Here is a 26,996-nt window from a genome sequence, read left to right as displayed (position 1 = left end):
CCTTACTGTGACGGTCTCATTGAATTGGCCGTCAAGTTCTATCTCTGAGATAGATGTGCCCACGAGTCCAACTAATTCTGCAATGGCTTTGAGCACCGTTCCAAACACGACTCGCGGGAGCAAACGACTACAGTCGTACGGAGTATACCGCTTTTCCGCTGAGAGACTGGCAGTAGCATAAGATTCAGATCTAGACTATGTTATGATTTTCGTTTGCTTCAGGTGCAACCCAACTGTATATACCGTATTCTTAACATTATTGCTGCTGCTGCTTTTGTTCCAACCCCGACCGAAGCATTTTGCTGGGCTCTTCCCTGGTCAACCAACACCAACACTCTCATTTTGACGGCCAGATTCACCTCTGCGTTGATATTCCCATAGCATCACTCTCTAGTAGAGGAGTTAAGCTATTCGAAGTGCTTGTGACATCGTCCATATGGCCGATAACAAGGAAGATGCCTTCGCGCGCTCGGATACAGTCCGGTTGAACAGGAGCAGATGAAGTCGTTCATCAGATATAAATACCCCCTTATTATCCAGACATTGGGTTGGAGATACAGAATTAGCGGTATCTCAGACCTACCTGGTTCTACTTTCAGTTTCTCATCTCCCTACAAAGAGACCATCTCACAGATCTGCCTCCCATCTCACAGATCTGCCTCCCATCTCACCAAGATCAGCCTCCCTCCCTCCCAGCAAAAACAATGGACTTCATCAAGAACCATGAGCATCAGCATGAGCAATCGACCAACGACCCAAGGGAAGTTAAAGAGAAGCTATGCCAGCTTATGAAAGACAGTCTGCATACTACAGCAAACGATCCCGCTGAAGCTGAGAAGCAGGCACATCAGTTAGGTTCCTCTCCTCCTCTTGACGTTTCTTCCACCAACTCGTCTCCAAGCTCCAACAACGACAACAAAACGGACAAAGAAGGAGACGAGCCGAGGCCCGAAGCAAAGGAAGCAACTGGGTCCAACAACGACCCGTCTCCAGGCCCCAACGATGACAACAAGACGGACAAAGAAGCGGACGAAGACGCAGACGAAACGACAACGCCAGCAAAGGAAGCAACCAAGCCCGACGACCAGCTGCCCCAGCCATCGGAAGACGAGTCGAATACCCCTGAACCAGATACAAGCGAAGCCGAAGGGCTGCGGCTCCAGAAACGAGAGCCCAATAGGGTGTATGAGGAAAACATGCATGCTGAAAGTTGTTGCGTGATACCGGACGAGGATTGCTTTGACCATCTGAATTCCGAAGAGACAGGTGAAGATGGAGATGAAGAGCTGCGGCGCCAGAAGCGAGAGTTCCATGAGGAGATATATACGTTGATAGAACGAGGATGTGGAATAACACTGACGCCCTCGGGTCGCGAACTTATGGCTAAACTTTCATCAGAGGAGGAGCTGAATGCCAGTGCAGACATTGGAATTAATCCTATCGTGTTTTCCATACTTTGAACTCGTTGCTCCTTTTTGAAGAGGATATGTTCCAGTGCTACGCGTGTCGGCCACCCGCGGAATCGCCATTGAAATCAGGTCCGGCTTTCTCTAGCTACTTGGAACAAGGATTGTTCCTCCTTGAAAATGAGGTCTAACTTTACATTTGTGAAGATCCGATCGCATTGATGATTGAAAATGGTATTTGCATTCTACCTTATCTATCCTTCGTTTAGTCCATCAAAAAATCATTCTTTTCAGTTGCACCGTGTAGAAACACAAGACGTAATGTCCAATAAACTCCTGCATTATCCAAAGTGCCAAGTTCCCTCACTTTCATAGTCGCTCAAAAGATGTTTCAAAACATGACCATGGCTTTGAATTCAATACTCTGTCGTAGATCACTGCGCATATTCTCACCTGCATGCGAGCGGAACGAGCCATGTGGGACACCTTTGTCGAAAGCGTCACAGGTTAGGGACAGCTATTGAATAAGGTAATGGTGCTGGCATACCTGGTTTGTTCTCGAATCTGTTACCCCCCTGATAGAAAATCCAAGCCTCGGACGGTTGTTGGTTGCTTTTAAAATACCATCTTTGAGACTGGTGATACTGTAGAAAGCAGTTCTGACCGACCACAATATTGCTGTGATATATCACAGCAAGTATATCATCTGACTTCACCGTGCTCGGTTCGCAAAAGGCTAGTGGATAATTCTTCACCGGAAGTAACGGCACCCAAAAGCTACCGATGGGATAGTATATCATCAGCCGGGTGTGACAAGAACGGCATGTAAATGGATCATGTACTTATAGAACTCATATTTCTGCGATGGCGCAATGTTCGCATCGGACTTTCTACAGTAGCTTTCAAACAGATTTGCACGCCAGCTCTCCGCCACGTCTGGGAGGCAAAGGTCAGAATTAAGCACTTGGCATTCTGGTTAAATAAGTGTTCTTACCGATGTGTACTTTTTCGGACGGCTTTCTACCACCTGCATGTTTTCCGCGGACCTTGGGGGTGTCAGACATATGATAGCCTTTATTAAGTAGGAGATGGCGCTAAATTACCACATGTGACAAGATATCAACCATTGACGCTCCTGTAAGTCTCTGCAATACTTCCTTGACCTCAGGATAGAGTATATCACGAATTTTCTTCGTGTCATCGTATTCTGCATACGGCATTTGAGTGCTGAAGGGATATAGGCAGAACCCTTGTCTTTCTATCGAAAATTCGGCTTCCTTTCCTCTAATATCTTCGATGAATACTTCCTGCGAGACGAACTCAAAATTGGAGGGAGGGAGCCCGGCAGGAGGAGTGTATGGAAGGTAGTACTGGTACAGTGCGCCTCCCTGGTAGTCCTCGCTTCTTTTGACAAACTTCAAGGAGCCCCTTGTCCTTCCTACAGATATTCCAGCAAAGGCCATGGTAACTTGGGTGTAGAGATATCATGAAAATGATAGCTCGCGTGGAAAGATATCACGGAAAGAATAGATCGCGTGTGGAATTTTAGCAGGATACCAAATTGTGAATTGTGGGTGACTGAGCGAAAGAGTCGGGAATCGTCACGGTTTATATAAGAAGAGGGGCAAGAGAGCCGACCGGGCATACATACTGCAGATGTCATGTGTCCTCATGGGGCTCTGAATATAGAAAGAATTATATAATGAGAATGATCAGGGCATTCAGACACGGGACGCTTCAAGCCTCAAGATTGGCCAGGATGCATGAAAGCCTATGTGGATATTCTGGGTCATGATAGACCCGGTGTCACACAGGCGGAGGGTGGGTGCCTGAAGCAGAGTACTCCTCAGTAATTGTCAGTCACAGGTCTCTGAATCCCAGATTCGGCCTGTCAATACCTACTTCTAGACGTAAGTAATTTTGTTTTCCCTCTTTATACGTGTTGGAGGCAACATTAAGTTTCTCAGAATGATAGTCAGCCTATCAGAGCCGTCAATCATGGCAGGGGTTACACGGGAGCTGCAGCAGAAAATGGCTGCTCTCTTCGTGTGCCTGCGTCGAGAGTAGCAAATGGAGGCCCGATTGACTCATTAGGAAGACACATGATCCCCGTAGCAGGTAGCATAGTATCGTGCCCTCAGGTAAGCCATGTTCTCATGTGTAACGCATGATGGAAAAGACTGACGAAGTCCAGAGAGGCGGGACTTGGACACAGATCCCAGCAAGACGAGAACTTAATCTTCGGTTTGTGGCTTGTCAACGTGACAAATATCATTCGAGAGTGGTATTCCCCTGGCGCATACTATAGACAGCCACTACAGGCATCACGGCCACAGCCACGCAGAACCTCAACGGCGAGAGGGAAAAGAACTATATAAAGGAAGGCAGACACATGTTGAAGGTACCTCGACTGGTTGCTTTCATTTGGGGTAAGGCGGGGGTTTAAATAGGAATTACAGGCCAGAAATCATAGCGGTGATCATGATTAAAAGGAATGAAAGGGGGGAATAACCGGATGGAGAGGATGTAGAAAAATAAATATTCGAATGAGTGAATCAAAATGAAATCGGAAAACTCCTACTGCAGCGTAATTTAAACCATTGGGTAACCAGAGTTTACGGCAGGTCTCTAAGCGGTCCACGGTAGGGGTTCCCGTCCAGACGTCCGGAGCCCAAAGTCTATTTCCACATTTGCAAATTCACAATAAATCCATGAGAGGGGAAAAATGGAAGCACGAAAATAAGAAAAGAAGGAAACCCCGAACAGGAAAGGATTTAATAAAAGGGGAAACAAAAACAGTTTTCTGGCGAGATGCAAGCGTTACACTCCCGTCCGTTGAGGGATACACAGAAGTCAGCGACCATGTTATCTATAATACCTTACCTAGGGTCTCGATTGGACAGCCAAGCGAGTCAGCCATGCATCTGATGGTCGAATTTCGGTTAGGTAACCGATCCTTGAAGGCTTCCCAAGAGCTGTCTGTGGCTATGCTTGATCCCCTATCTGGAAGGCTTAAACGATAAGATTGCCTTTACCTCGGTTGATACCGTTGCGAAAACTGTAGACAGGGTGCGGTATCTCCAGCCATAATACTGAAGGTGAATAGATATAGTAGTGGAAAATACCACCTAGCGTATCTAGAGTCCTCATAAAAAAAACCCTCTATACCGATCAACGAGCTTATAGCTGTCTGGTTTGGCAATATTTGCACCTAGAATTCCGGATGCTAAGCTGCGACATTATTTTAACCTACTGTCCGAGGGCACTGCCCCACCAACCAATTTAATTTCCGCACATCTTCTGGGGTGCGGTTCCGCGGATCACTGGGCTACCCGAGCTAAGTATGATCCACTCTCGGGGCATCGGCCGCAAGGGGATCTTTGTAAAGTGTACGGAGTAGCGAAAGCGGTAATCAGCCCATTTGTCTGGCACATACTAGTGGAAGTCAGAACCCAGTTCTGTGCGCTTCAAGTGTGATTCCTCAGTAGTGCATTCGAGCTAACCGGTCAGCCATCTGGTAAAAGTCTAGATTCTAAGCCAGGTAGCATAAAAGCTGCAAGTGAGGACTGTCAAAATGTGAAGATGACGTAGTTCTTTTCTTGGCAGCAGAACCGAAGAGTTTATTGAGCATTGTTTCTGATTTTTTTACTATCTCTTTTCTCTTCATCTTTAATATGTTCTATTTTATTTTATTCCAGATCAAGCATCCCATTATCTTCGCATTCGACCGGATTCGGTTACCATACGATCATACATGTCCGGTATGATGATTACACCTCTTCATTACAGGCGCCCGCATCCAGGCTGCAGCCCAACGTGGCCTGAAAACACACAGAGACGAAAGAAACTGAATGAGTCGCTCGGTGAAGAAACCTGCTTGTCCAGCACCACTGCTCTTCCAGGGTTAGAGATATAGACTTTACCACTAGTCCACTTTAGGCCTGGTGCCTTGCAGTGACGGATTCATCTGACAGGCGAAATGCTGAGAGGCAAGAGGGGGAAAAGAGGAAACAAAAAGGAATAGAGAGAAAGAAATGAAATGTATCGACTCGGTAAGAAACAAATGACACCGAGCACGCACAGTACCAGTGGCACGGAGTACTCGCAGGGATCTCTGCCTTCCGACCGAATGCCAGTCCTCCCTTCCTTCTTCTCTTCCCACCCCGTCTGTCTGACTGAGTGCCTGGGTCAACGTACATGCTGAACCTTAAAGAACCTACTAGTACTATTCAGGCCTTTCGTCGGAAAAGTGTACCGTGATAGTTGGTTGTATCGCACTAGTCCTAAAGAGTCCTCAGACTACAGTAAGTAGTAGTTGAGCATGTCATGTCACGGGGTTTAGGTATGGGTTGGGAAGCTGCTCCTACAGTCATGGTGATCCAAAGTACCATCGTAACCTTATCACACAGCAACGGCCAGTGGGGGATGAGGCTCTTCAAAGTGTCACATGTATAGTCAATCGACGGGGGCGGGGCAGTGAGGATAGTCCTCAGAGAGGACCCCAGGCGAAGGATCCAGAATCACTGGAGACTAGCTGCATCGTGGCGTCTTCATGCCAGATTTAGTCGGATCCCCCCATCCACGCTTAGACTTTTCCTTCCAATCCATTACCTCTCTGAGTAATGATGTTTAATCTCTGCGTGTTTTGTAGTACAATAACGGACTTGATATCAAGAATAGCTGGGCTATTTTCCTGAAGTATACACTATACACACACGACAGGTTTAGAGAAATCCTAACAAAAAGGCATGATTGATTTTTGGGTTGATTCTAGAGAATAATAGCGTGATTAGAATGGTATGAGTCTTTAGGGATTTACTACTTATTCTCATTATTAATATTGTTAAGTTCTGTACAGGGTTACTATTCGGTCTTAGATTTCTCTGAGCGTGCTCCATGTATATACCCCAGGAATGTGGCCTGGCTATTCTTTATAATAAGAAGCAGAGACGGCGTACTATATTACCACTACTGTGGTGGAAGAGGAGTCGAGCGGTTGTCTTTGTAGTTAAGGGGGGCAGGGAGTGGGGGAGGGGCAATCCGACTAATTCTCCGCCTCGACAGGGGATTGGAGGTGTGCGGTTTAAGGATCTACATTACGACATCCGCTAGTGGTGGCGGTGGCTTGGCTGTGTGTATGTGCCAGCAGCGATATGGAGTGAAGGCCGTTACTCGGACACTGCGTATAGCAATACAAGAAGTACGGCTAGCCTGTAGTAGACTAGTGCTGATTGATTGATGGATTAACGTCATATTGATACAGCCGGGGTAGTAGCCCTCCCAAGACCCTGATGGTCGAGACAAGATAATGTGGAAGTAATACTTTTGTGTAGTGGATGGTAACCATGTGGCTACCTAGCCGCCCGGAGCCATCAAACTAATTCCCAGAGAGGTATTCTTTCTTGGGTATGATCACTTTTGTTTGACTGAGTTATTCCAATACAGGTTAATGATCATTCGTCAGATACTCTGCTCTGTTTAGTACCTACTAATGTAACTCCCGGCCTCACCGGCCACCCAGTACACCGACCAACGCGTTTCTACATGCAACCACTCTTTTTATCAAACACTGTGGATTAGCAATGAGTAGTACAGTGATTCTAGGGCGGTGTGCTAGGGGTGGCCGGGAGTTACAGTCGCCGATCCCGTTAGACATGCACGTGGACCAGCCCCGGTTTGATACCGCAGCTCTGTGGAAGCAACTGGATGGATCCTTACTAAGGCAACCCAGACCAGAAGTACTTGCCATAAGATCTGTCCCACACTCGGCACTCATCTACTCAACGGCGTCGTGAAACGTATAAATAAGGATGCGGTACCGATCCTAGCAACAGTGTTAAAGGAAAGGTATCGCTACAAGAACTGAATGCTTAATGCAGTACTCTCCAGGCTCCAGGCAGAACACTCAATTGTGCTGGTGGAATTTTTGCTGTCGGGGTATGGAGACGGATTCCCTAGCAATGCGAGCTGTCAAGCAGCTGTATTATTTCACCCTCGCACTAATTTTCGGGAAACCCCGGAGCAATAAATTCTTTACTCACCAGGATCATGTTTTGTCGTCTGATTTGCTTGGTCACAGCGAGTGAAACCCTGTAGTGTAAGGATGAGGCGATAGTTTACACAGGTCACTTGACATATCTCTCTCTCTCTCTAAATGCCAATGTTGGGTCAACGGTGTTAAACTACCAAAATTCACCAGATTAACCGACCCGCCGATCTGCAACCAGTACTCGAATACGAGCAAGACCCTGTCTTCATGTTTCTGAGACCGATGGGCGGGATAATACGGCACAGTGATGGCCCATCTATCACTACTTTGTCCATAGCATATCGGAACTCTTAAAGTCTAAATACATCTAAATACTGGACTGCAAGACTGCGTACAACTAGACGGGATTCATAGCATCTTTAGAATAAAATGACTATCAAAAAAGTATTTTCAACAACATTCACACTCTTATTCGAAGAAGATATGGACTCTTTCCTATACATTTAAAGTATATTCTTGGCCGAAAGCTTCATGCCCGCTTTATGTTGATGAAATCAGACATTTAGACAATCAAGGCATGCGGGTGGCATACGAGATATAGCGCCGCGAAACCCACCAATTACAGAGCCTAAATCTGACTGCCACGAGCCAAGCAAAGCCACATTGAAGCACCGGAGGAACTCGTGCATGCTTTTTGACTTCTAGTCATCTTTTTAGTCTCGTCATGAAATGGAGGGGGAATATTCTCTGACGATTGACCATCAGATAACAGCTAGTCGTTTAATATCTCTACTGATGAATTTTCAGTATAACAAATCGATCTGTAAATCATAACAGACCCCTTGTATCTCACCCCATCCGCACCACCTCCTCCTCATCAACAACGCCCTCATACTGCGTGTTCCCCATAATCTCCTCCACCGGACCCAGCAACCGCGCAAACGCATCCCGATCCAGCACCGCGACAACCACATCCGTGACAGCCACGATACTCGCAGCTCGTGGCGCATTCTTCCGGAAAGCGCGCTCCCCAAACCACCCGCCCGACGTGTACGTCTTCACGCTCCCCACGAACCCCACTTTATAGGCGCGAGCCTCTCCCGACACGAGAAGGAAGAAATCATTACCCAGGTCCCCCTGTCGGATGATGGTATCTCCAGCGCAATACCGCCGAGTCTGCAGCGCCTCTGCGATCCTTGAACGCTGCCGCCCAGACAGCCCGGCCAGGAGCGGGACACGTTCTAGAAAAGAGGCGTGCACTCGTCGACGGGCGAATGCGGATTCCGCCATGATGCGACGGAAGGATACGCCGTCGAGAGCCCAGAGGTGACAGTCCGGCTCGGTGGAGATGATGGTTGCGGCGCGAGGGGCATTGTATAGCAGTGCGAGCTCGCCGAAGAAGTCGCCGGGGTGGGCGGATCCATGTTTGGTGCCGATGCTGGGGGTGGTTGGCTGTGGGGTGGAGGCGAGGGTGATGTAGATGTCGAAGGTGCCTTTCTCGACGATGTAGAAGTTGTCACCTATGTCGCCTTGTGTGATAACCTGGTAATGTAGGTTAGCGTGTCGTGAGCTGTGTTGCTCCATGCTAGGGGTGAGGGCCTGTGGTTATTCATACATTGGTGCCCTTGATAGGAACGGCCTTTCCGACAAAGGCTCTCAATAATTGTGCATATTGCTCATTGTCCAGGGCGGAGAAGAGAAAGACTTCTTTCACCGCGCGCACGAGACGATGGGCTTGTTCCTCGGTCATATCAAAGCTGGTGCTTGGCAAGCTCTGCTGGCCGGGCACGAAGGATTCCGCGGACACAGAATTGCGTCGAGGCAAGATATAATGGGATGTATCAGACGACGGGGGCATGTCATCACCGGAACCTGGCAATGTGCTCGCCCGGGGACAGAGGGTAAATGGGTCCTGGAATGAGAGAGGCACGGATACCTCTGGGTGTCCTTCTGGTGCTAATGTTGGAGAACCGCCGACATGGCTGCAATGCTCTGCTTCAACCCGTCCAGGCATGACTATGCTATCGCGTGAGATTGTGATAAACTCAGAAAATAGTTAGAATATACAGCTGGGAAGTTGAGGTGGCAGTGCCGAAAGTCATGAATGAGTGGGCTCATGGCAGGAGACAAAGTGGGAGGGACGCACACTTTATTCGTCTTCTGGAATAATCATCACGAAACATTGTGAATTGTGGCGTGAGGTGGAGTCTATAGCTAAGTGTTGATAAGCAGCCCCATGCCAGATGCTTGATTGGTGACTGCATACTACTCACGCTCGGTATAGCTTCTCTTTCTCCGGCGGACTCTGTCAAAGCAGGTTTTTTGAACTACACATTGAATCCTACGTAACGAACTTGTATTTAGAGATTGAAAGCAGGCCTCTCAATTGATACCCTCACTTCATACCCAGTATATTGGACATTAAGGTGAAGTGCTCAACTTGGTGGGTGTTCACACCTCATCATGCCCTGATCACGATTTTCTATCAAAATTCTTTGATCCATATAACAATATACAATTTGCGTCTTTAGACCATTACATTTCACAGTATACTAGATATTTCTAACCTATTTCATTTAGCGAACTAATCCTCGAGGGTTGACCGTACAGTTAGGCAGCTAATATTTTACTGGAAGACCTCTCCAACTACTAATCTGTGGATCTGCCTCAAGTCGCTATCTAAGCGATCACGACTTAGCTAGCCTCTAGTCTAGTATCGGCTGCAAAGAACTCCCGAAGAAGGCATGTTACCCCTCTTTGGAAGCTGACAGTGATTTGCATCCTGTTTATATACTTTATCTGTCTTGAAACTCTGTTCACTGTCTATAGGTTTTGATCTGCCGCTGATAGTAGGCTCGCTACAGACTATAGCTTGCATATCCTTGATGTAGACTGAATCCGAGTGATTAACAGCGAAAGTGTCAATCAATTAGCACTGCAGACATGGCAATGGGTTCACTTCTCACCAATTGTCAAGTATCCACTAGACCCCCCTGGTGTCTTGTGTCTTGTGCCAATGCCTCCAACACATCCAACGCCCTGACCCACAATAATCCCCTCACCCCCTCAATGCCCCGCTGAATGATCGACTGACCTTGACCGTAATGCGGTCTATACCAACACACTTAACTTGGCAATTGCGCCGAAGTCCAGGTTTCGCTCTAGAAGAGTGACAGAAGCTCCTGTATGGAGACCGGGCGTCGATGGATTCCGATCTGTCGAATAAGAAGCGAGCAGTTGACTTACACTAGTTGGTCCCTCAGACACGTCATCTTTAGCATTCTTGCGTGACGCCTAGCTATCTATAGGTCTCTAATCAGGGCAAAGTTCAGTTGCCCGGCTCATCTTATCTGAGCCAATTATGTATTGTTAAGTTTGCCCCACTCTATAGTCGACATCTTCAGCCATCGCCCGGGTCTTTTCAATCCATCCCGCACATGTCTAGGCCATAGTTCCTACAAGCTATATCGCATCAATCAGAATAGCCAGTTCTGGAATTAACTCCTAAACGCGGTTATTTACGCAAGAGGCCAGGGACCATATCTCTCTATCGCAAGTGTAGACTGTGCAAGCCAGTACAATGATGAGGCGAGAGATAGTGTTATCTTTGCAGCTCGAGCTTAAAGAGGCGCGCCTATGCTTTAGGGGAACACAATACGGTCTTTTTATTGCTCTAGACACATGAGCTGAAGCTTGAAACAGTCCAACTATCTATCCAAGTGACAAAAACTGATACAAGATACTGCATATTCTCAGTAAAAATGGCCACCAAATACCCAGGTTTGATCTCCCCAGTTCAACGCAAGTCATGTATAGTAAAACCAACTTCGTACATCGACTTTACATACACCCGCCAAATTCAGTGGCTTTCTGATAGCCAATCCCGATAATCCCCAAAGTCCTCCATATGATAACGCGACCATTTCAAATGATACAAAGCAAAACCTTGCACAAAAGCATTCACCACATTTCGAAGGCCCTCATTCTTCAAACAGGCAGCACGCATCCTCTGAACACTGTCAAGGCACCGGTCAACCGTCATATTCAACGCCTCAGTAGCGGAGCAGCCCTCTACTGCAGATACAAGCATCAGGTTGGTATCCTGCTCATCACCGATAATCGACTCTTTATAAAAGGATACCACGTCATTGAGCTGTGGCACAACAGCCGCCAGATCCGGAATTAGGGTAATGTAAGACGCGATGTTGAGACTACCTTTGGGAAAATTGGCAAATGCATAGGCCTCTCCGATACCGCTCTTCTGCCGCAGAAATTCGGGGAACAGACGGGTGTTGGAATCTACATTAAGACGTCCCTTTTGTTCCACTTCGAAGACGTTCACGCTGATGTAATCCAGTGAGGACTTGAGGATCATGTCTCCGACGAAGGGGTCATAGCGGTCGCAGAGGTCTTGCAAGGATGAGAATAGGCCACGAAGGTAGGCCCACTTTGGCTGGTTGGCTCCAAGCAAGTATGCGCGGTATTCCTTGAGCTGTTCTCTGAAATCGGCCCCCTCACAGAGATCGTCAATTGAGAAGATGTATGATGTCCACACTCCGATGGACAACTGGGTGTCGCGGTCTAGGTGTGGGTAGAAGCATCGGGCCATAAAGGCCGCTCCTTTGGAATACTTGTAGACGACCTCTGAGGGCAGTCCACAATGTTTGAACCGGTCAAAGACTTCATCATCGAAAAGATCATTGCTTGGGACTTCGGGGATAGTGAGAAAGACTTCTTTGAGAAAAGCCGATACCACAGTAAAGAATTCCCTAGATTGGTCGCTGGTGGCAGCCTCGGTAGGAGCTTGGTCACTGGAGAAGATTTGACCCATTGTTAGGGCGTACTGAAGTAGGCGTTTTTGAGGGAGGGGTGTAATAATAATGTTATGATTATGGGTTGGTCCTTAGGCTTTACAAGTCTCGTATTTATAGACATCCATCGCTACCTGGTTCAGGGAGTCGTGATTCACAATGAAGTCCACGTGGTGAATGCTATCCATCTGAACAGATAAAGCTGATAAAGACATTTCGTGCACTTAAACTCATGAATTTACACATATACAGAAGAAAATCGAACATGCGAGCACGGTGGCTTGAGCACACCGGCTTCGGCCCACAGATGTGAAAGCTGTGAGACAGCGGGAGATGGGGTCTCACGCTATGCCCTGAGTGGCATGTCACATCTCACACTGCATTAGTCTCTATAAAGTGTTCGCCAATGCCATACTACAGTGATTGTTGGTTTTTGTTGGCTAGATCTACGTGCATGTGCCACATGTGTGACCTGGAATCTCAAGCAACTCTAATAAGCACAGGGATGATCCCGGAATATCAGTTAAGCGGAAGCTTACTTTCATGGCATCCCAACTTCGAGCTCATCTCAAACTCTACAAGATACAACACAACAAAGAACTTTTCATGGAAGTATCCTGGTAACCAGGATCTACGTATGGCCAAACTCAGCGAGGTGCATCCGAGTAGTGCCGAAGTGTACATCGAAAGAATGGCCAATGCATACATTCAGCAATTTCAAGCACATGTCACAGGCATGATGTCTCCTGAACATACCTAAGTGATAACCATTGCGTATGCTTAATCCTTAAACTTCCAGTAGGCATATAACCAGTAAGCAATGTGGGGAAGTCAGTCCGAGTGCTTGTTCTATCCCTCCATGGGATATGTGTCAGGCCAAAAGCTATCACATAAATATCATGAACCTTATGATCGATTACCTCGGGATTTCAGTGTGATCATTATGATATCGAGTTCATCGCTTACTTAGCAAGTACACAATTTGTCATTCTTGCTGTTTCCAGACTCACTTCACTTTGTTTTCATCTTTCTCAAATCTTCCGTTCTCCACTGCCACATACGGTGGAGATCATGAGACCATGCTGAATTTTATTCTCACCACATGATGATGAGTGACTGCTTTCTTGCTTTCCTCGGTTCCAATCTCAAGCGGTAACTCGTATCTATAAAAACATTAACCCGGTCCTTCTACTACAGACTACCCTTTTCCTCAGACATACCCCTCATCTCTGAACCTCAGTAACTTTTCTAAACAAATACCGAGCAAGATGGGTATAGTCATGGACGAACTATCTGTCCCATTCCTTCTCAAAGCCTTTGCGTGGGCTTTTGTCCCTGTGAGCACTCTCGTTCCTCTCAGCGATTTGCTTGTGTCATCCACTAACAAGAACAACAGTACTCCATCTTATGCGTCATCTACAATATCTTCTTCCACCCTCTCAAGCACTATCCTGGACCTCGTATCATGGCTTCTAGCCGCCTTCCCATCTTCTTTCTAGTCCTGATTGGCAGATCAGTCAATATATTGGAAAAGCTGCATGCAAAGTACGGCCCAGTGGTACGCGTGGCTCCCGATGAGCTCAGCTATACCGCCGCAAGCGCCTGGAAGGACATCTACTCAAGTAGTGCAGCTTGGCCCCTCGCTATACCCCGAAATATGGTATTCTTCAGGGCTATGGCAGGGGAATACGGTTTCCATTCTTTGGTCACCGCCAATAACCAAGATCATGCCAGACTGCGACGTTTGTATTCCCGAGCCTTCTCAAAGCAAGCACTCGCTGCCCAGGAGCCTCTGATAATCCAGCATATCGACAAGCTAATCAAGAAGCTTTATGCCGAGATTGATCACACAGCCAAGCCTGTTGACATAAACTTGTACTTGAACCTGGCCCTTTTCGATATGATCAATGACCTTCAATTCGGAGAACCACTTAACTTACTGGATGATACGACGCACCGGGCCTTTGCGCGCGCCTCACTGATCATAGTTCCCAGTGCCGCCGTAATTCAAGCACTGGCAGACTTTCCCCTGGCCAGAATCATTCTTAGGCCAATTCTCCGCGAAGTATTCAGAATGCGACGACTCTACTTTTCCACAACGGATGAGAGACTCGAAAAACGACTGGCATCGAACTCATATCGCGCAGATATCGTGCAGTTCCTCACAGATGCCAAGTCAGATAACATATCCTTACAAGAGATCCAGGCCAATGCACCACTCATGAATATTGCAGGATCCGGAACATCTGCGGTGGCTTTGAGCGGCCTGATCGCCCATCTTCTCCTTGCCCCACACATTCTTAAAGAATTGCAGAATGAGATTCGGTCAAAATTCCATACCAGTTCCGATATTACTATGAAGAACATGGTCGACATGCCCCTCCTGGACGCCTGCATCAAGGAAGTCCTTCGTGTGTTCCCGGCTGTGCCTGTTACTCCTGGGCGCTTGGTTCCGTCCCCCGGAGTCACTATAGCTGGGAAATGGGTTGCGGGTGGAACACGTGTCTATGTTACTCCTCTTGCGGCTTTTCATTCTACTGATAACTTTCATGATCCGAAGACTTTTGCCCCTCAGCGATGGTACAACACAAAGAAGGACAGCAGTTTCACGACTAAGGATGTTAAGGATGCGTACAAGCCTTTTTCTGTCGGGCCTTATAACTGCATCGGCCAATAGTAAGTTACCCCCTCACCCCTCTTGTTTGTAGAGGTTTTGTTGGATTTGATCTATTTATTTATTTCCTCCTAAGATCAAAAGCAACACTAACTTTTACAAGCATGGCGCATTACATCGTGTCACTGTTCGTTTGCAACTTGCTTCTACATTTTGATTTGGAAATCGCTACAGATCCCAGGACTTGGCTTTCGAACCAAAGGGCCTGGATCGTTTGGCATAATCCACCTTTGAATGTGGGTCTGAAGCCGGTCAAGGCCTAGAGTTGCAACAGGTCCGGGATTATTGAAACGAGTCAGACTGGGATTGAAGAAGCAGCTCGGCTGGGTGAGAGAGATCGTGGTTCTAAATTTCACGCACGTGATATTTCTAGTGCTATTACTGATTGAGCTCTAAGGGTTGAATGTCTCTAACCTCTAATTAACTCCATATCTTACTCTGAAGAAAATGTAGAAAAGAAGAAAAAAGTTCTCATTACCCTGCACACCTCCAAGTATCTTTAATGCTGACATACTGGGTAGTGTACGACAAGAATAGCTAATTCTGATTTAAGACGGGGATGATTAGTTCTATCTTTAAGAAGGTTAGTCTGATGCTAGATCATCTTCTCACATGAAGTAGATCAATCAGTATCAAGATTCCTCTGAACACGTCATAGCGAGGGTCCCGGTTGCTCCGTCTTCCTTTCTGCGGCCCGGTTCGGCTTCCGGGCGCGGGGCATCTTATGTAGGTTGTTCTTTAGATATGAACAAGAATGGAATGACAGTAGATATAGTATCATTGTCAATTTCCAGTAGTTGTGCTATTGCAACCCTAAAAAATTGGACGATATACACCTATGTATACACTCCATATATATATTTAGTTCCGCATTGAGTTAGAACTGAATGTTCACAATACTACACTTGATAGCACCACATAATATTTCCCTAAGAATTTCACACAGTCCGATCACCCCTAATCATAGCCTTGTCAATATTCGCCTGTACATCTCTAGTTTTGCTCGAGGCTGACATCCTGGTAACAATTTCCGATGTGTTCCACCAAAGCTCTGCGGCTGAGGCAGGGGCTCAGACGGAGATCGACATCCAACTCAGAATACTAACCATAACAAGCTAGTTCATCGATGAGCATTGCTGTAACAGGACTAGGGTCCCCGCAATTCACACCCGAACATCTCGGTTGCCTTATTAGGTTTGGTTCGTCGATGAGATGATAGTTGTCGCAGGGCTGTGTTCGGGCAGGAATCAGCCAGGGTCATCACGATGCAACTGGCATAATTTTAACATTGATTGATCTATAACAACTTTAGGGGTGATGTTTCCATTGAGGACGATGACTCTCTATTTTTTGGACTCATGATAGTCATAAATCGGACATAGTCAGTCTTCATATGTCATTCAAATTTATTCATGCCAATATAGTTAGGGTAGATACCTAAGTAGTTGTTACTCCGTACCAAGATTATTGAATTATCTTATCAAAGCTTGCTTGAGAATCAGCCTATCACATACTAAGGCAGACTGTCCCGCCCCCAAACCGACCCATAATAGGTGGAACACCAGGGATACTTTTTTAGGTTAAGATGTGACAGCGGAGTAAGGCGTAGCAAAGAAAAGCTTTCTCGCCATGATACAGCCAATTATGTGGGGATATTCAGTATCCTAGCGCTGACGCGGCCCTTGTTTGATGGGGGTGGGCGGGTGAGGTCCCTAGCACGGAGTATAGTTGGGGGCCATTTCTTATCGCCGAGGAGGGGGGAAGGGGAGGGTTTGTATAAATACTTCCTTCTGTCTGGTCTGATCCGATTGTTTGGCTCAAAATCTTTCCATTCAACTTATTTGACTTTCTGCGAACTATACCCCTTTCATTGTACTTTGTTTTGTGTATTCATCATGGGTTACTTCATCCGACAAGCCAGTGCCGGGATCGGCCTCGTCTCGGAAACCGTCAAGGCCCAGAAAGCGAAGTATCAGGAAAAGAAGCACAAAGAGCAACAGCAACATGCGGAAGCGGGAGCGGAATCTCTGCCTCCTCTTGAAGAGACTGAAAGTGTGGCACCTTCATATCATACCGAGGATGGGGGACATAGTCGTCCTTCCATGCAGAACATCAGCCCTCCTCCTATGGAGAACAACTATCCCCCAACTCATAATGCCTATCCTCCTACGCAAAATGGTCAATCTCCCATGCAAGACAACTATCCTCCTCCCATGGGTAACCGTTATTCTCCTCCGATTGGGAACAGTTATCCTCCAGTGCAAAACAGTCATCCTCCTATGCAAAACAACTACCCTCCTCTGATGGAGAATAACCGCCCCCCAACTTACAATACCTACCCTCCTGCTCAGAACGGCCAACCTCCCGTATACAATGGCCAACCTCCTATCCACAACGGCCAATCTCCTATGCATGACATTCATCCTCCCATGGAGAACAACTATCCTCCTATGCAAAACGGCTACCCCCATCCGATGGGAAACAATCATCCTCCAGTGCAAAACGGTCAACCGCCCGTACAAAACAGCTACCCTCCCATGGAGAACAACCATCCCCCAACTTACACTGCCTACCATCCTTGGGAACATGGTCAACCTCCCATGCAAAACACCTACCCTCCTTCAGAGAATGGCTACCCACCGCCAGATAGTCATCCTCCAATGGAGAACAGTTATCCTCCAGCACACAACGTGTACCCTCCTCCGCAAGCATCGAGAGAAGTGAGCGACCCACTCCCTCCCACCGAAAAGTCTCTCTCTCCCAAAGACGAAAAATCAACAAGCAAAGTCCACGAATACGACACAGAGTCCACATATTCACGAGAATATGACGAAGTCGACAAAGCCATCGAGCGCCAATGGGAACTGGACGAAGCACAAGAACATCTCCGCGGGGTAACATACCCAACTACATCCCCCAACTCTGAAGACGACGCCGACTACAGTACGAAGCTAGCGGAATCCTTTGTCCGGGATTATCCAGTCCCTGCCAACTGGAGCTACTACGACACCTCTATAGACTTTGGCCCTCCGAAGCTTGATTATCCAGTCGTTCTGCCTCAGCGTCGGCCGAAGGATCGGCAGAGAGGATTCGTGCGCGCCTATGCACCCGAACTTGAGAAGTTCGGTATCGATCAGAAGATGTTTCTCGATTATGTCGACCAGGCTAATAAATCCTGTGTTGGGTCACAGTGGTTTCAGGTTATTAATTTGGCCTCTAATGTGGGGGGATACTTTGTTAATCCTACGATTGGGTTTGTGATGGGTATTGTGGCCGATGCGGCTGTGAGAATTGGTATGGCTGTTGATGGGAGACGAAGGTTTGTTTGCATATCCCTAAAGACACACACACGGATACTAATAGACGAATAAATATAGATCAGGAAACTTCTTCGACAAAATCAACAAGGATTTCTTCATGCCGCGCGGTCTATTCTGTCTCCTCATGACCTACGCCCCCGAATCGAAGGAAGCAATTCTCGACCTCGACGTGAACAACACCATCACCTCCGCCCGAACCCCAGAGAAAGGATTTTATCGGATCAAACAAAAATACCAGACGGCTAACGCAACGGCAAACTCCACCTTCGACCAATTCTCCCCTCTTATCTTCCCCGATCTGAACCATCCGGATGTCGACGAGGCAACGAAGAAAAAGCACCAAGTATTGTTGAGTAAAGTGCATCGCGCAATGGAAGGAGTCGAAGAATACTACGATAAGAGAGATCAAGCTAAATTCGTGGGTCCCATCGTTTTTCACTCCTGCAATCACCCATCTAATTAAATGTCTAGATTGCCAAAAACCCCGAAAGCAACCTCGCCATGGGCCGCAAGCCCGAATTCACTTCTCGATACGCAGACCCCACCAACAAAGCCGCCAGCGGATCCTTACTTGCCATGGCCACCGGCGGAAAATTCACCGATGATACGATCCTAGGCTGGATGGGTATCGAGGGAAGATCTGCTCGTGGAGCGAAACCGTCGTTCTTTGGTGGTCTTGCGGATGCTGCGTTGAGAAAGGCGAAAGGTGATAAAGAGCTTGAGAAGGCTCGTGCGGAGGGGAAGCCTGTTCCTCATCAGAGTACGAAGGGGTTTGTGGGCGGTGGGTTGAATAAGTTGTTGAAGCGGGTATGTTGCAGATCACCTTGGTACTATTTCTTTCCCTTGATTGCTAACGTCTGGTCTAGAAAGTTATATATATGATGATTGTGAATATGCCGAGTGAGGAGGAGATGAGAAGGGCAAGGCAAATTATAGAATAGACCATCGATATCCAGGTTGTTTTTGGGTGTTTGGGAATGTATATCTTATAATTGAGTTCAATATTCTCCTTCATTTCTTATTAAGTATCAGACGTCTTCTCGATGATTTCGAACCTCCGTGTGCCGAAGTTGTGGATGAGCTGGACGGCCATGCCCAAGCCCGACGGACCTGCTCCGATAATAAGAACGTCAGTGTCGATCGACATGGTGTCGAAGTGTACATAAACTTCCGGAACTTGGGAAAAGTAGGAAGTTGAGTAAGTGGACAGGATTTAAACATGTAGCATCATTCATTCGTGAGCTACAGGGGCATTCCGTATGGCTGAAATATTGCAGCGAAGAACATGCTAGGCTCGGTCAGCAACAGATGTTGGAAGTTGAGTTCGAACGAGATGCTTCCAAGGTAGGCAAAAGTCCCGAGCCCATCAAGGAATGTACCTCCAGTTTTGAACTAAACAATCTAATCTAGCGCATGGGGATGATATCATGCATTTCCATCGAAGTGGGAATTTCCAATCGGTTCTGAGACCCTTTGCCCTCGGCAATATTGCCAGTAGTAAGTTGGGATGGGATCTCGACTCTCGCAAAAATTGCCAGGTTACCCAACCGACCCACAGCGGACCGTGATTACAACTCCACATCAATAACACCGCAGAATGGAGATGGGCCATCTATCTACTAATCTAGATGGCCTCAATCGGCATGTCGTAGGGGAAAAGAAGAAATAAATTAAGACAAGAATAAAATAAAACAATTTCTCTGGACAACGCACTCGGGAATCGGCAAAAGTTAAAGTCCCGATGTCCCGGAAAAGGAATCTCCTCGCTTTCCTTTGCCTTCCTCTCGAACAATCCATCCGGCAGTGATATTGGGGTTACGCCTGTCTCTAGACTGTCATGCCGTCTCATTCTGGCTGGTAAGGTACATGCGACCGGAAGCTGAGAGAGGTTGAGGACTCCATTGGTTGGGCGACAGAGTTACCGGGTGAGGGAGTGGATGAGCTAGTGGGCTGGCTGTACTGGTAGGACATTGGTCATCTGAGTAAGTCGGTCTCTACGATTTCAATATTATTTCACAATCTAATACAAATTCTAAGACGATGTGTCTAAAATCTGGGGAAGAGCAGGTTAGCTTGCAGAGAAGCAAGTCCGTCTCCATCGCGATTGAAGACTATTATTCCGCCCACCGCCCTCAAAGAGAGCTAAGCATCTAGCTCAATTTCGCCCTCAGCCTGGACAGCGTGCATGAAATTCGCCTTGAGCGGAGTCACACTAGCGACGGCCATGATTAGTCCATCTGCACTTCTAGGTCTTCTCTGCAGGGTCCCACTGGCCACGTACCTGGTTTTCCCACCACGCACCATCCAGTCATCATCCATATCCGATGTGCGGTCCGTGCTTCCATGAATATCAGCCAAATCCGGCTCCCATCGCAGCAGCGGAGGAGATTGGATCTTGTCATTGTCATCCAGCGCAGTAGTCGCATCCCCGGATGAAACCTCCCGGAACGGGCTCTCCGATAGCCACCGATTGGGCCGGATCCGAGAATACATGACTTTCCTCTTTCCCGCAGCAGTTGTGGCAGGCTGCAGAGGGACATTGATGGAGTACAGCTCCACACCTTCGTCCCAGTTGTGATACAGATAATTGATAAGGCGAACCGAATGCCTCGACGCCTCTGTAATCATATCCGAATCGTAAGAGGGGAGCTTGCTCGGTGGCTCGAAGGATAAGGCGATAGACCTCTTCCCGCATAACGCAGCCTCCAGAGCCCCGCCGATTGTACCGCTCGAGAGCGAGAAAAGAGTCGTTGTATTCGCTCCAAGGTTTGGGCCCGATATTACCAGATCCACTGGGTTAGGTCTCTCCTCCCCCTGATCACGTTTGTGAAGAGCATGGCTGTGATGCAAGCCGATCTGCACACAACCAGCGGGTGTTGAATTGACTAACACCCAGGGGTGTTCATGATGATTTCCCTCGTTGCTGCTGTGATCCAGCGGGGGAGGATCATTGGATTGAAACAGCCTGTCAGGGTAGTAATACGTCGGACGGACGATCTCCCCTACAAAATGTGCTTTCCCGATCCAAGAGCGTTGCCGGTTTGGCAAGACAACAGTGACAACGTGTCCCTGGGCTTGGAGTTCATTGACCAAGGAGTGGACAAACGGGGATCCATCCCGCGACGGCGGCCCGTCATCGTTGACAACCTGACAGAATGAGAGCCTTAGTCACCTTCTTGCTTGATTTGGTAGTTTTTCGTATTCTGTTACATATAGATGGTTCCCATCGTCTTCATCTATGAGGTCTAGATGTATTAGTAGGATTGATGGCTGTTACTTACTAGAATATGCATTGGTAGTAAATAGTTTGAAGGTGAGGTTCTGCCGCAGTGATGGATGGGTCGATGTGACTCGAGTCTGCTATTCCCTCAAGAATGCCTTGGAAAACTCGCTGGCGTGGAGACGAATACCACTAGATGAGACATCAACTTCAGACTGCCGCTTAAATAAGTTGCTTCTTGTGGGGGATCCTTAACATGGATCAGTTAGGCAAGAATCCGATAGAATCTTGTGAATGTATTTGGTTGGTTACCAAGAAATCTTCAGGGCAATGTTCCCGAGCTCAGAGAGAGAGCGCGCGCGAAAGAGGAAGATTTACCGAGCAGACACGGATCTATCTATCTATAGCCAGGCCGATTAAGAGAAAACAAATCCTGCACACCATTCACAATCATGAGTAGCACTCACTACACGATAATACTAGGAGGCATCCCATTCTCTTATCTTTCCTGCTGTCCCGAAATTAAGAACTTCTCGGGCGTCTCCACTGCCAACTCCAAAAGCCACATGGGTCACGTACATTCATATAGTAAGTTGTGTATGGCAGCTAGTATTTAACGGACAATGTTTCTACTAGTTCAGAACCAAAAGTGGTCTTCAGTTTCTGGTCTCTGCAACAGACGTATCCCGACGTATCTGGAGGTTATAGTAGAATGTTCAACAACAGAAAACCAATTCGGTTCGAGCTGCGGTATGCCGCTCCTGTGTTTGATATACCATCCCAGGTCCAAATGGAGATAGACTAATCGACTCTTTTCACTGCTAGGCTTGACCGATCCTGTATTTTTATACCAGTCTTTCCGGAAGACCAAGCAACGAACATGCCGTCTATCTCGGGGAAACTCTTTCTGTACATCCCCCAGGATATTTTTGTCAAAGCTATCGAGGTGAAAGTAGTAGGAAGCTTGAAAATGTAGGTGAAAACGAAAGAAACATGAACATCTAAATAGAGATACAAATTCTAACTCGGCCCTCCCTAGACCACGCCCTGAGATCATCGCAGGACCCTGCCAGGGTGGCACTACCGTGGAACGCAGCCAAACTTTGGCCTCGTCGAGAGACAAGTCATTCCGACTACCAAGGGGAAGGTATGAGTTTCCGTTCGAGTTGCCTCTTGCCCAAGAAATGATGGATACCGTCACTGGCGTGGGGCACGAGTATCATTCCTACGAAGTCCGGGGTGTTGTTCATCGGCACTTCTATTCAGATATCGAGTCGTCCTCTCCACTTAGGATTCATCGGACCCCCAACGTCTTTTATGCGAACCTTCTCGATCAAGTCGTGCCGGTGAGTGTTTTTCCCACTACTTCCTTTCGCTTACCCCCTAGGATAAGTGAGTGAGTGAGTGAGTGAGTCAGGATTAAAACCATAGCCCCTACCCCTAGTCAGTCGAAGAGCATCTGAACGAGAGACTTGATCTCCGATACCGAATCTCGATCCCCATGCACATCCCTTTCGGAGCAAGCTTTCCCCTACGAGTCGAATATTCCTCGCTATCGGACCAGCCGCAGAAAGGTCAATTGCGATCTGTTATCCACCCCCGCAGCATCACCATCCACATCACCGAGACCCATGCCCTCAAAGTCACGCCCACAGCTTCGGATGCAATAAACTACAATAACCCCCTACCACTAATTTTTCGGAAAGAGCATGTCATACTTCACCAGAGCTACACGTTCCAACCACCTGCAAGGGCCCTCTTACCCGAGTCTCTAGACTTTGACTACTCTTCAACAATACCCGTTCACCTTCCACGGGATTTCCACGCCTGCACGCAAGACGTTCAGTCGGAGCTGATCAAGGTGCATCATAATCTACGTTTCAACGTTGAATTCGGACGCGAACGCGAGGACGAAACAGAGTCTTCGCAACAGAACAAGGTAGCTTACCCTACCTTCTTTTTTTCAATCTTGCCTATCTGCCTACCTATACTAGTCGCGATGCGGTGTCAGCCTATACGAACCAAGAACTAACCGTGCGAACTCCAAACACAGTTCACAGGGACCATTCCGTTCCGAATATACATGTCCCCATGTACAGTCATGCACCATGATGTCGTATACCAGCAGAACCTCCAAGAGCTTGAGAGGGAGCTAGGGATAGGGCATGACGAGCCACTGCCTCCATACAGACAGAGAGAGCATTCCTATCCCCATCCTCTGTCAGGAAGTCCGCCAACCTAGCAGTAAAGGCAAGGTTAATATAAAGACAATCTGGCAGGCTTTTCTTGGTTGTTCAGTTTACTCATTACCAATGTTATATAAATAGTTCAGTCTACTCTTTCTTCCTCTTCAGGAAACCCGCCGATATAGCCACCCTTGCTTAGCGTTCGCTACAAGTCGATAATGATTAGTACAATGATAATTCATACCCTGATTCTCTTTTCCTTAGATCATAATATACACGACCACTTCTACCAGTACTCTATCTGTTCGACGATGAGGTAATTTGGTTGCTGCATTGCAGCTATTGTGAAGGACTTTTAAACGTCAGAAATAAAGGAAGAACGTACACTTGACAGTCTACAACCCCTTTTCTCCACTGCCTGCTTCTTGTATATATAGTAGTTAACGGCAGCACTAAGCCCGTTTCATTAAGATAATTACATTACTATGCAGTATATCAGAGAAGATTCTAAGATATTATAATGATACAGATGCTGATGAAGATGAAACTCGCGCTCGGGCAAATACAAGCGCAGAGATGGCGATAAAGGCCCATGGAGGCTGCTGCGATGCAATTGTTGGATAGTCCTGAATCACCTCCAATGATTAGCACTTGGGTTAGGGACTGGCATGATGAAGATACTGTCACCTATACAAGGTAAGAGATTATTATGGATATAGTCAGAATTCTTTAGAAAGCGTGTCCTGCGATGCAACTCTAACAATTCCGCTCATAAATACGAATAATAGGTCTTCTATTATGAAATCAATGAGATCGGGCTGTTGTAATTTAAACTATATATTAGGAGGTTTCATGAAGCTGAGACCTTGTGGATGGCCTGAAATACATTGCCGATTGGGAAGAATAGTATAAGCTGAGTGGTGGTGGTGGTGGTGGTGGTTGTTCAGGGGTAATGATAAATGCAGACAGTGTGTGTGGTTAGCATAACAGAGTGAATTTCCACTGGTTGCCTGGTTATAGACTATAAATATTATCTACTCTAGAGTGGCTAACAGCCAGGTCAGGTCAGGTTTGGAATAATGAGTATGAAGTAGGATGATCTATAATCCAGTCTAGAGACCACCGAATGGAGGAAATCAATATCAATCATGATTTGTATACGCACACTGCCATGCAAGAATATCTCGTCACATCACACAGCACAGCACAACACCAACACTCCAGCCAGATGAACAAAAGAAACAGGCAATGTAATGCACAATATCAGCAACCAATCTAACGCAACCTATCCAGCTAGGCTCTCCCGAACAATAATAACAAAGTGTGTCTAAAACCTGTCCTCTCTATTTTTCATCACCAGTTATCGTCCCATCCACCGTCATCCGTACTCTTCCTCGCCGTTGCGGACGAACCTGCCCCCGTGCCCGTCGTTGCAGACGACGCAGCAGCAGACGAAGTCGAAGAAGCGCCAGCACCACTAGGCCCCGTCTTCATCGCCGCGGTGCCAATAGCACTCGACCTGGATGCGGTTCTCCGGTGGCTATCCTGCGCCGCGACGGAAGAGAACGAGTCCCAGAAGTCCTTTCTTTCCGGTTCTACACGGCCTCTCCGTGCTGCAGCTGCGGCTGCGGCTTCGTCGGGTCCTTCCACGAAACGATGGAAATGGTCCGCTGCGCCACGGACGCCGTGTTGCATGTTTTGGCCTAGAGTAGCGGCGTGAATGCGTGCTTGAGCTGCGAGGTCGGATTCTGCTATCTAGAAGGTGAGAGAGGTCATCAGTATATTACTGGCACATAGCAAACAGAGATGAGGATGGATGGAAAATGTACCGTCTTCGCCGTAGGCTGGATGTACGAATCATTGACTGTCTTCGCACTCTTCCCCACAGTCGTCGCAAACCATCCGAAGCCCTTTGTCAACGCACCCATAGGATCCTTCTGGAAATCATCGAATCCTGGAATTGCCGCCCCGCTACCTGACGATTTGGGTGTGTTCGTGACCGGCATTCCACCCCCGAATCCGGTGAACTTGCCTCCTTGTGATGGAGGTACCGATTCCGAGCGCGAGGAGTTTTCGTTTCCCAGCCGAGCAAAATACGCCTCGTTGCGTTCCTTCTTGCTCATCTCCGGCACACCGTCGTGCGATGCCGGGGATCCGCCCCGGGCAGCCAGGGGTGTGCTTGACCGGGATGTCGGTTCCTTATTCTTTGGTTGTTGCGGTTTGGGTTGACCCGGAACGTATTCTCTCCCTTCGGCCTTCGCAGCGAGTCTCTCTTTCCACTCCTCGCCGACTTCGCCCTCGTATCTTTCTTTTATGGTGGAGTCTTCGAATGTGCGACCTTCGGATTGCGTGATGGGGTGGGAATCGAAGAATTCCTTCCACGGCTCGTTGCCACCGTGCTCCATACGGAGAATCTCGGAAGTCTTGAAGGCGTCCATGGTGATGGAACGCACGAAGGAGATGTGAACGCCCAGGCCGCGGTGGGTGCCGGCACAATTCAGGCAGATGAAGGTTCCGAATTTAGGGGACGCCTGGATGTAGAATTCGTGTTAGTGGAGGTTATAAGGTGGGCGTATTGTCGGTCGGTACGGTTGTGCGGAATCGTGGCGACAGTGCTGCGCACGTCTAGGAATAGAGGACTGTCATACCCATTGAGGCGAAGGGGCGCCGCAGTCGCAGCATTTATCGTTGCCATTGGTTTTGGAGAACTGGAGGAGCTAGAGAGGGAGAGCAGATCCGGGGAGGGGAAGTCAGCGTGTGTTGTCCAAGGCCTCCGACGTCGACGCGGAGGTTGTGGCAGAAACAGGGGATGGAGGGGTGATGATGGCATACCTTGGCCCTTGTCTCCGGATCAACCTCCCACATTCGCGACATGATGAGTCAAGGACGAAAAGAGCAGGGAGCACAGATGAAGGTCGGGACTAAGACGGGCAGCAATTGCTCAATGTTCCCCAGCCCCTGGATGCGGTGAGTTCAGCGGCGAGAAAGAGAGGGGCCGATCGGAGGGGAGAAGAGGCACTACCCTTAGCTTCTGTTAGTCTCTCCACCCGCCAGATGAAACTCTACCTGCCGGATCCACTTAGCAGTAGATATCGCAACAGACAGGGAATGGAATGAGGATGTCTATGAGACTCGAGAAGATGGTGGTGTCCAAGGGTGCAATTAATTGAAGGCGGGACTTGTCTGCCGAGGATGCGGCCAGCAGTTCCACTCGCCGTCCCATGGCTCCAGCTCAGCCAACTATGGTACCCATTGGGCTTCAAACGGCATCTCAACACCAACAAGATGGGAGATCCACTGCTCCCATACTTATGGTGCTTGTTATGACATTATCTGTTTCCTGAAAAGTCTGTATTCCCAAAGTTGTTGCCAGAGGTAATTCAGTAAAGT

General features: G+C 47.8%; 8 protein-coding genes across 8 annotated transcripts; 3 read left to right on the top strand and 5 right to left on the bottom strand.

The window, feature by feature from the left end:
- Positions 1-704: 704 nt before the first annotated feature.
- Positions 705-1,460, top strand: BDQ94DRAFT_168815 (uncharacterized protein; the record flags this gene model as incomplete). Its single annotated transcript, XM_026771162.1, has 1 exon — positions 705-1,460. One exon carries the CDS (start codon positions 705-707, stop codon positions 1,458-1,460), a length of 756 nt encoding a protein of 251 aa, XP_026628164.1.
- Positions 1,461-2,205: 745 nt separating this feature from the next.
- On the bottom strand, positions 2,206-2,869 carry BDQ94DRAFT_168814 (uncharacterized protein; the record flags this gene model as incomplete). The annotated part of the gene is made up of 3 exons (XM_026771161.1): positions 2,206-2,342; positions 2,401-2,452; positions 2,510-2,869. 3 exons carry the CDS (start codon positions 2,867-2,869, stop codon positions 2,206-2,208), a joined length of 549 nt encoding a protein of 182 aa, XP_026628163.1.
- Positions 2,870-8,154: 5,285 nt separating this feature from the next.
- On the bottom strand, positions 8,155-9,409 carry BDQ94DRAFT_177276 (cyclic nucleotide-binding domain-containing protein; the record flags this gene model as incomplete). Its single annotated transcript, XM_026772868.1, has 2 exons — positions 8,155-8,937; positions 9,011-9,409. The coding sequence occupies 2 exons, from the start codon at positions 9,407-9,409 to the stop codon at positions 8,245-8,247; spliced, it is 1,092 nt and encodes a 363-aa protein (XP_026628162.1). The 3' UTR covers positions 8,155-8,244.
- A 1,845-nt stretch (positions 9,410-11,254) lies between these two features.
- Positions 11,255-12,226, bottom strand: BDQ94DRAFT_168812 (isoprenoid synthase domain-containing protein; the record flags this gene model as incomplete). The annotated part of the gene is made up of 1 exon (XM_026771160.1): positions 11,255-12,226. The coding sequence occupies one exon, from the start codon at positions 12,224-12,226 to the stop codon at positions 11,255-11,257; it is 972 nt and encodes a 323-aa protein (XP_026628161.1).
- Positions 12,227-13,474: 1,248 nt separating this feature from the next.
- Positions 13,475-15,295, top strand: BDQ94DRAFT_177273 (cytochrome P450; the record flags this gene model as incomplete). Its single annotated transcript, XM_026772867.1, has 3 exons — positions 13,475-13,543; positions 13,603-14,882; positions 14,984-15,295. 3 exons carry the CDS (start codon positions 13,475-13,477, stop codon positions 15,141-15,143), a joined length of 1,509 nt encoding a protein of 502 aa, XP_026628160.1. The 3' UTR covers positions 15,144-15,295.
- A 5,047-nt stretch (positions 15,296-20,342) lies between these two features.
- On the bottom strand, positions 20,343-20,828 carry BDQ94DRAFT_168809 (uncharacterized protein; the record flags this gene model as incomplete). The annotated part of the gene is made up of 2 exons (XM_026771159.1): positions 20,343-20,412; positions 20,482-20,828. 2 exons carry the CDS (start codon positions 20,826-20,828, stop codon positions 20,343-20,345), a joined length of 417 nt encoding a protein of 138 aa, XP_026628159.1.
- Positions 20,829-22,300: 1,472 nt separating this feature from the next.
- On the top strand, positions 22,301-23,662 carry BDQ94DRAFT_168808 (uncharacterized protein; the record flags this gene model as incomplete). The annotated part of the gene is made up of 4 exons (XM_026771158.1): positions 22,301-22,392; positions 22,460-22,766; positions 22,865-23,359; positions 23,474-23,662. The coding sequence occupies 4 exons, from the start codon at positions 22,301-22,303 to the stop codon at positions 23,660-23,662; spliced, it is 1,083 nt and encodes a 360-aa protein (XP_026628158.1).
- A 1,027-nt stretch (positions 23,663-24,689) lies between these two features.
- Positions 24,690-26,744, bottom strand: BDQ94DRAFT_9809 (GTPase-activating protein GCS1). The gene is made up of 4 exons (XM_026776976.1): positions 26,439-26,744; positions 26,255-26,323; positions 25,436-26,137; positions 24,690-25,361 (listed from the first exon to the last, which is right to left on the bottom strand). The coding sequence occupies exons 1-4, from the start codon at positions 26,478-26,480 to the stop codon at positions 24,960-24,962; spliced, it is 1,215 nt and encodes a 404-aa protein (XP_026628157.1). The 5' UTR covers positions 26,481-26,744; the 3' UTR covers positions 24,690-24,959.
- Between the last annotated feature and the right edge of the window lie 252 nt (positions 26,745-26,996).

This window comes from Aspergillus welwitschiae (genome assembly GCF_003344945.1).
Source record: "Aspergillus welwitschiae strain CBS 139.54b unplaced genomic scaffold BDQ94scaffold_10, whole genome shotgun sequence".
Lineage (NCBI taxonomy): Eukaryota > Fungi > Ascomycota > Eurotiomycetes > Eurotiales > Aspergillaceae > Aspergillus > Aspergillus welwitschiae.
The sequence above is the reverse complement of the archived record's forward strand: the minus strand, read 5'-3'. Positions and strand labels throughout refer to the sequence as shown.

Coding starts and splice junctions, on each gene's coding strand:
- BDQ94DRAFT_9809 (XM_026776976.1), bottom strand. CDS start 26,480: ATGTCGCGAATGTGGGAGGTTGATCCGGAGACAAGGGCCAAG. Junction 26,138..26,254: donor GCGCCCCTTCGCCTCAATGG/GTATGACAGTCC, acceptor TTCTACATCCAG/GCGTCCCCTAAATTCGGAAC. Junction 25,362..25,435: donor TCCAGCCTACGGCGAAGACG/GTACATTTTCCA, acceptor CTCACCTTCTAG/ATAGCAGAATCCGACCTCGC.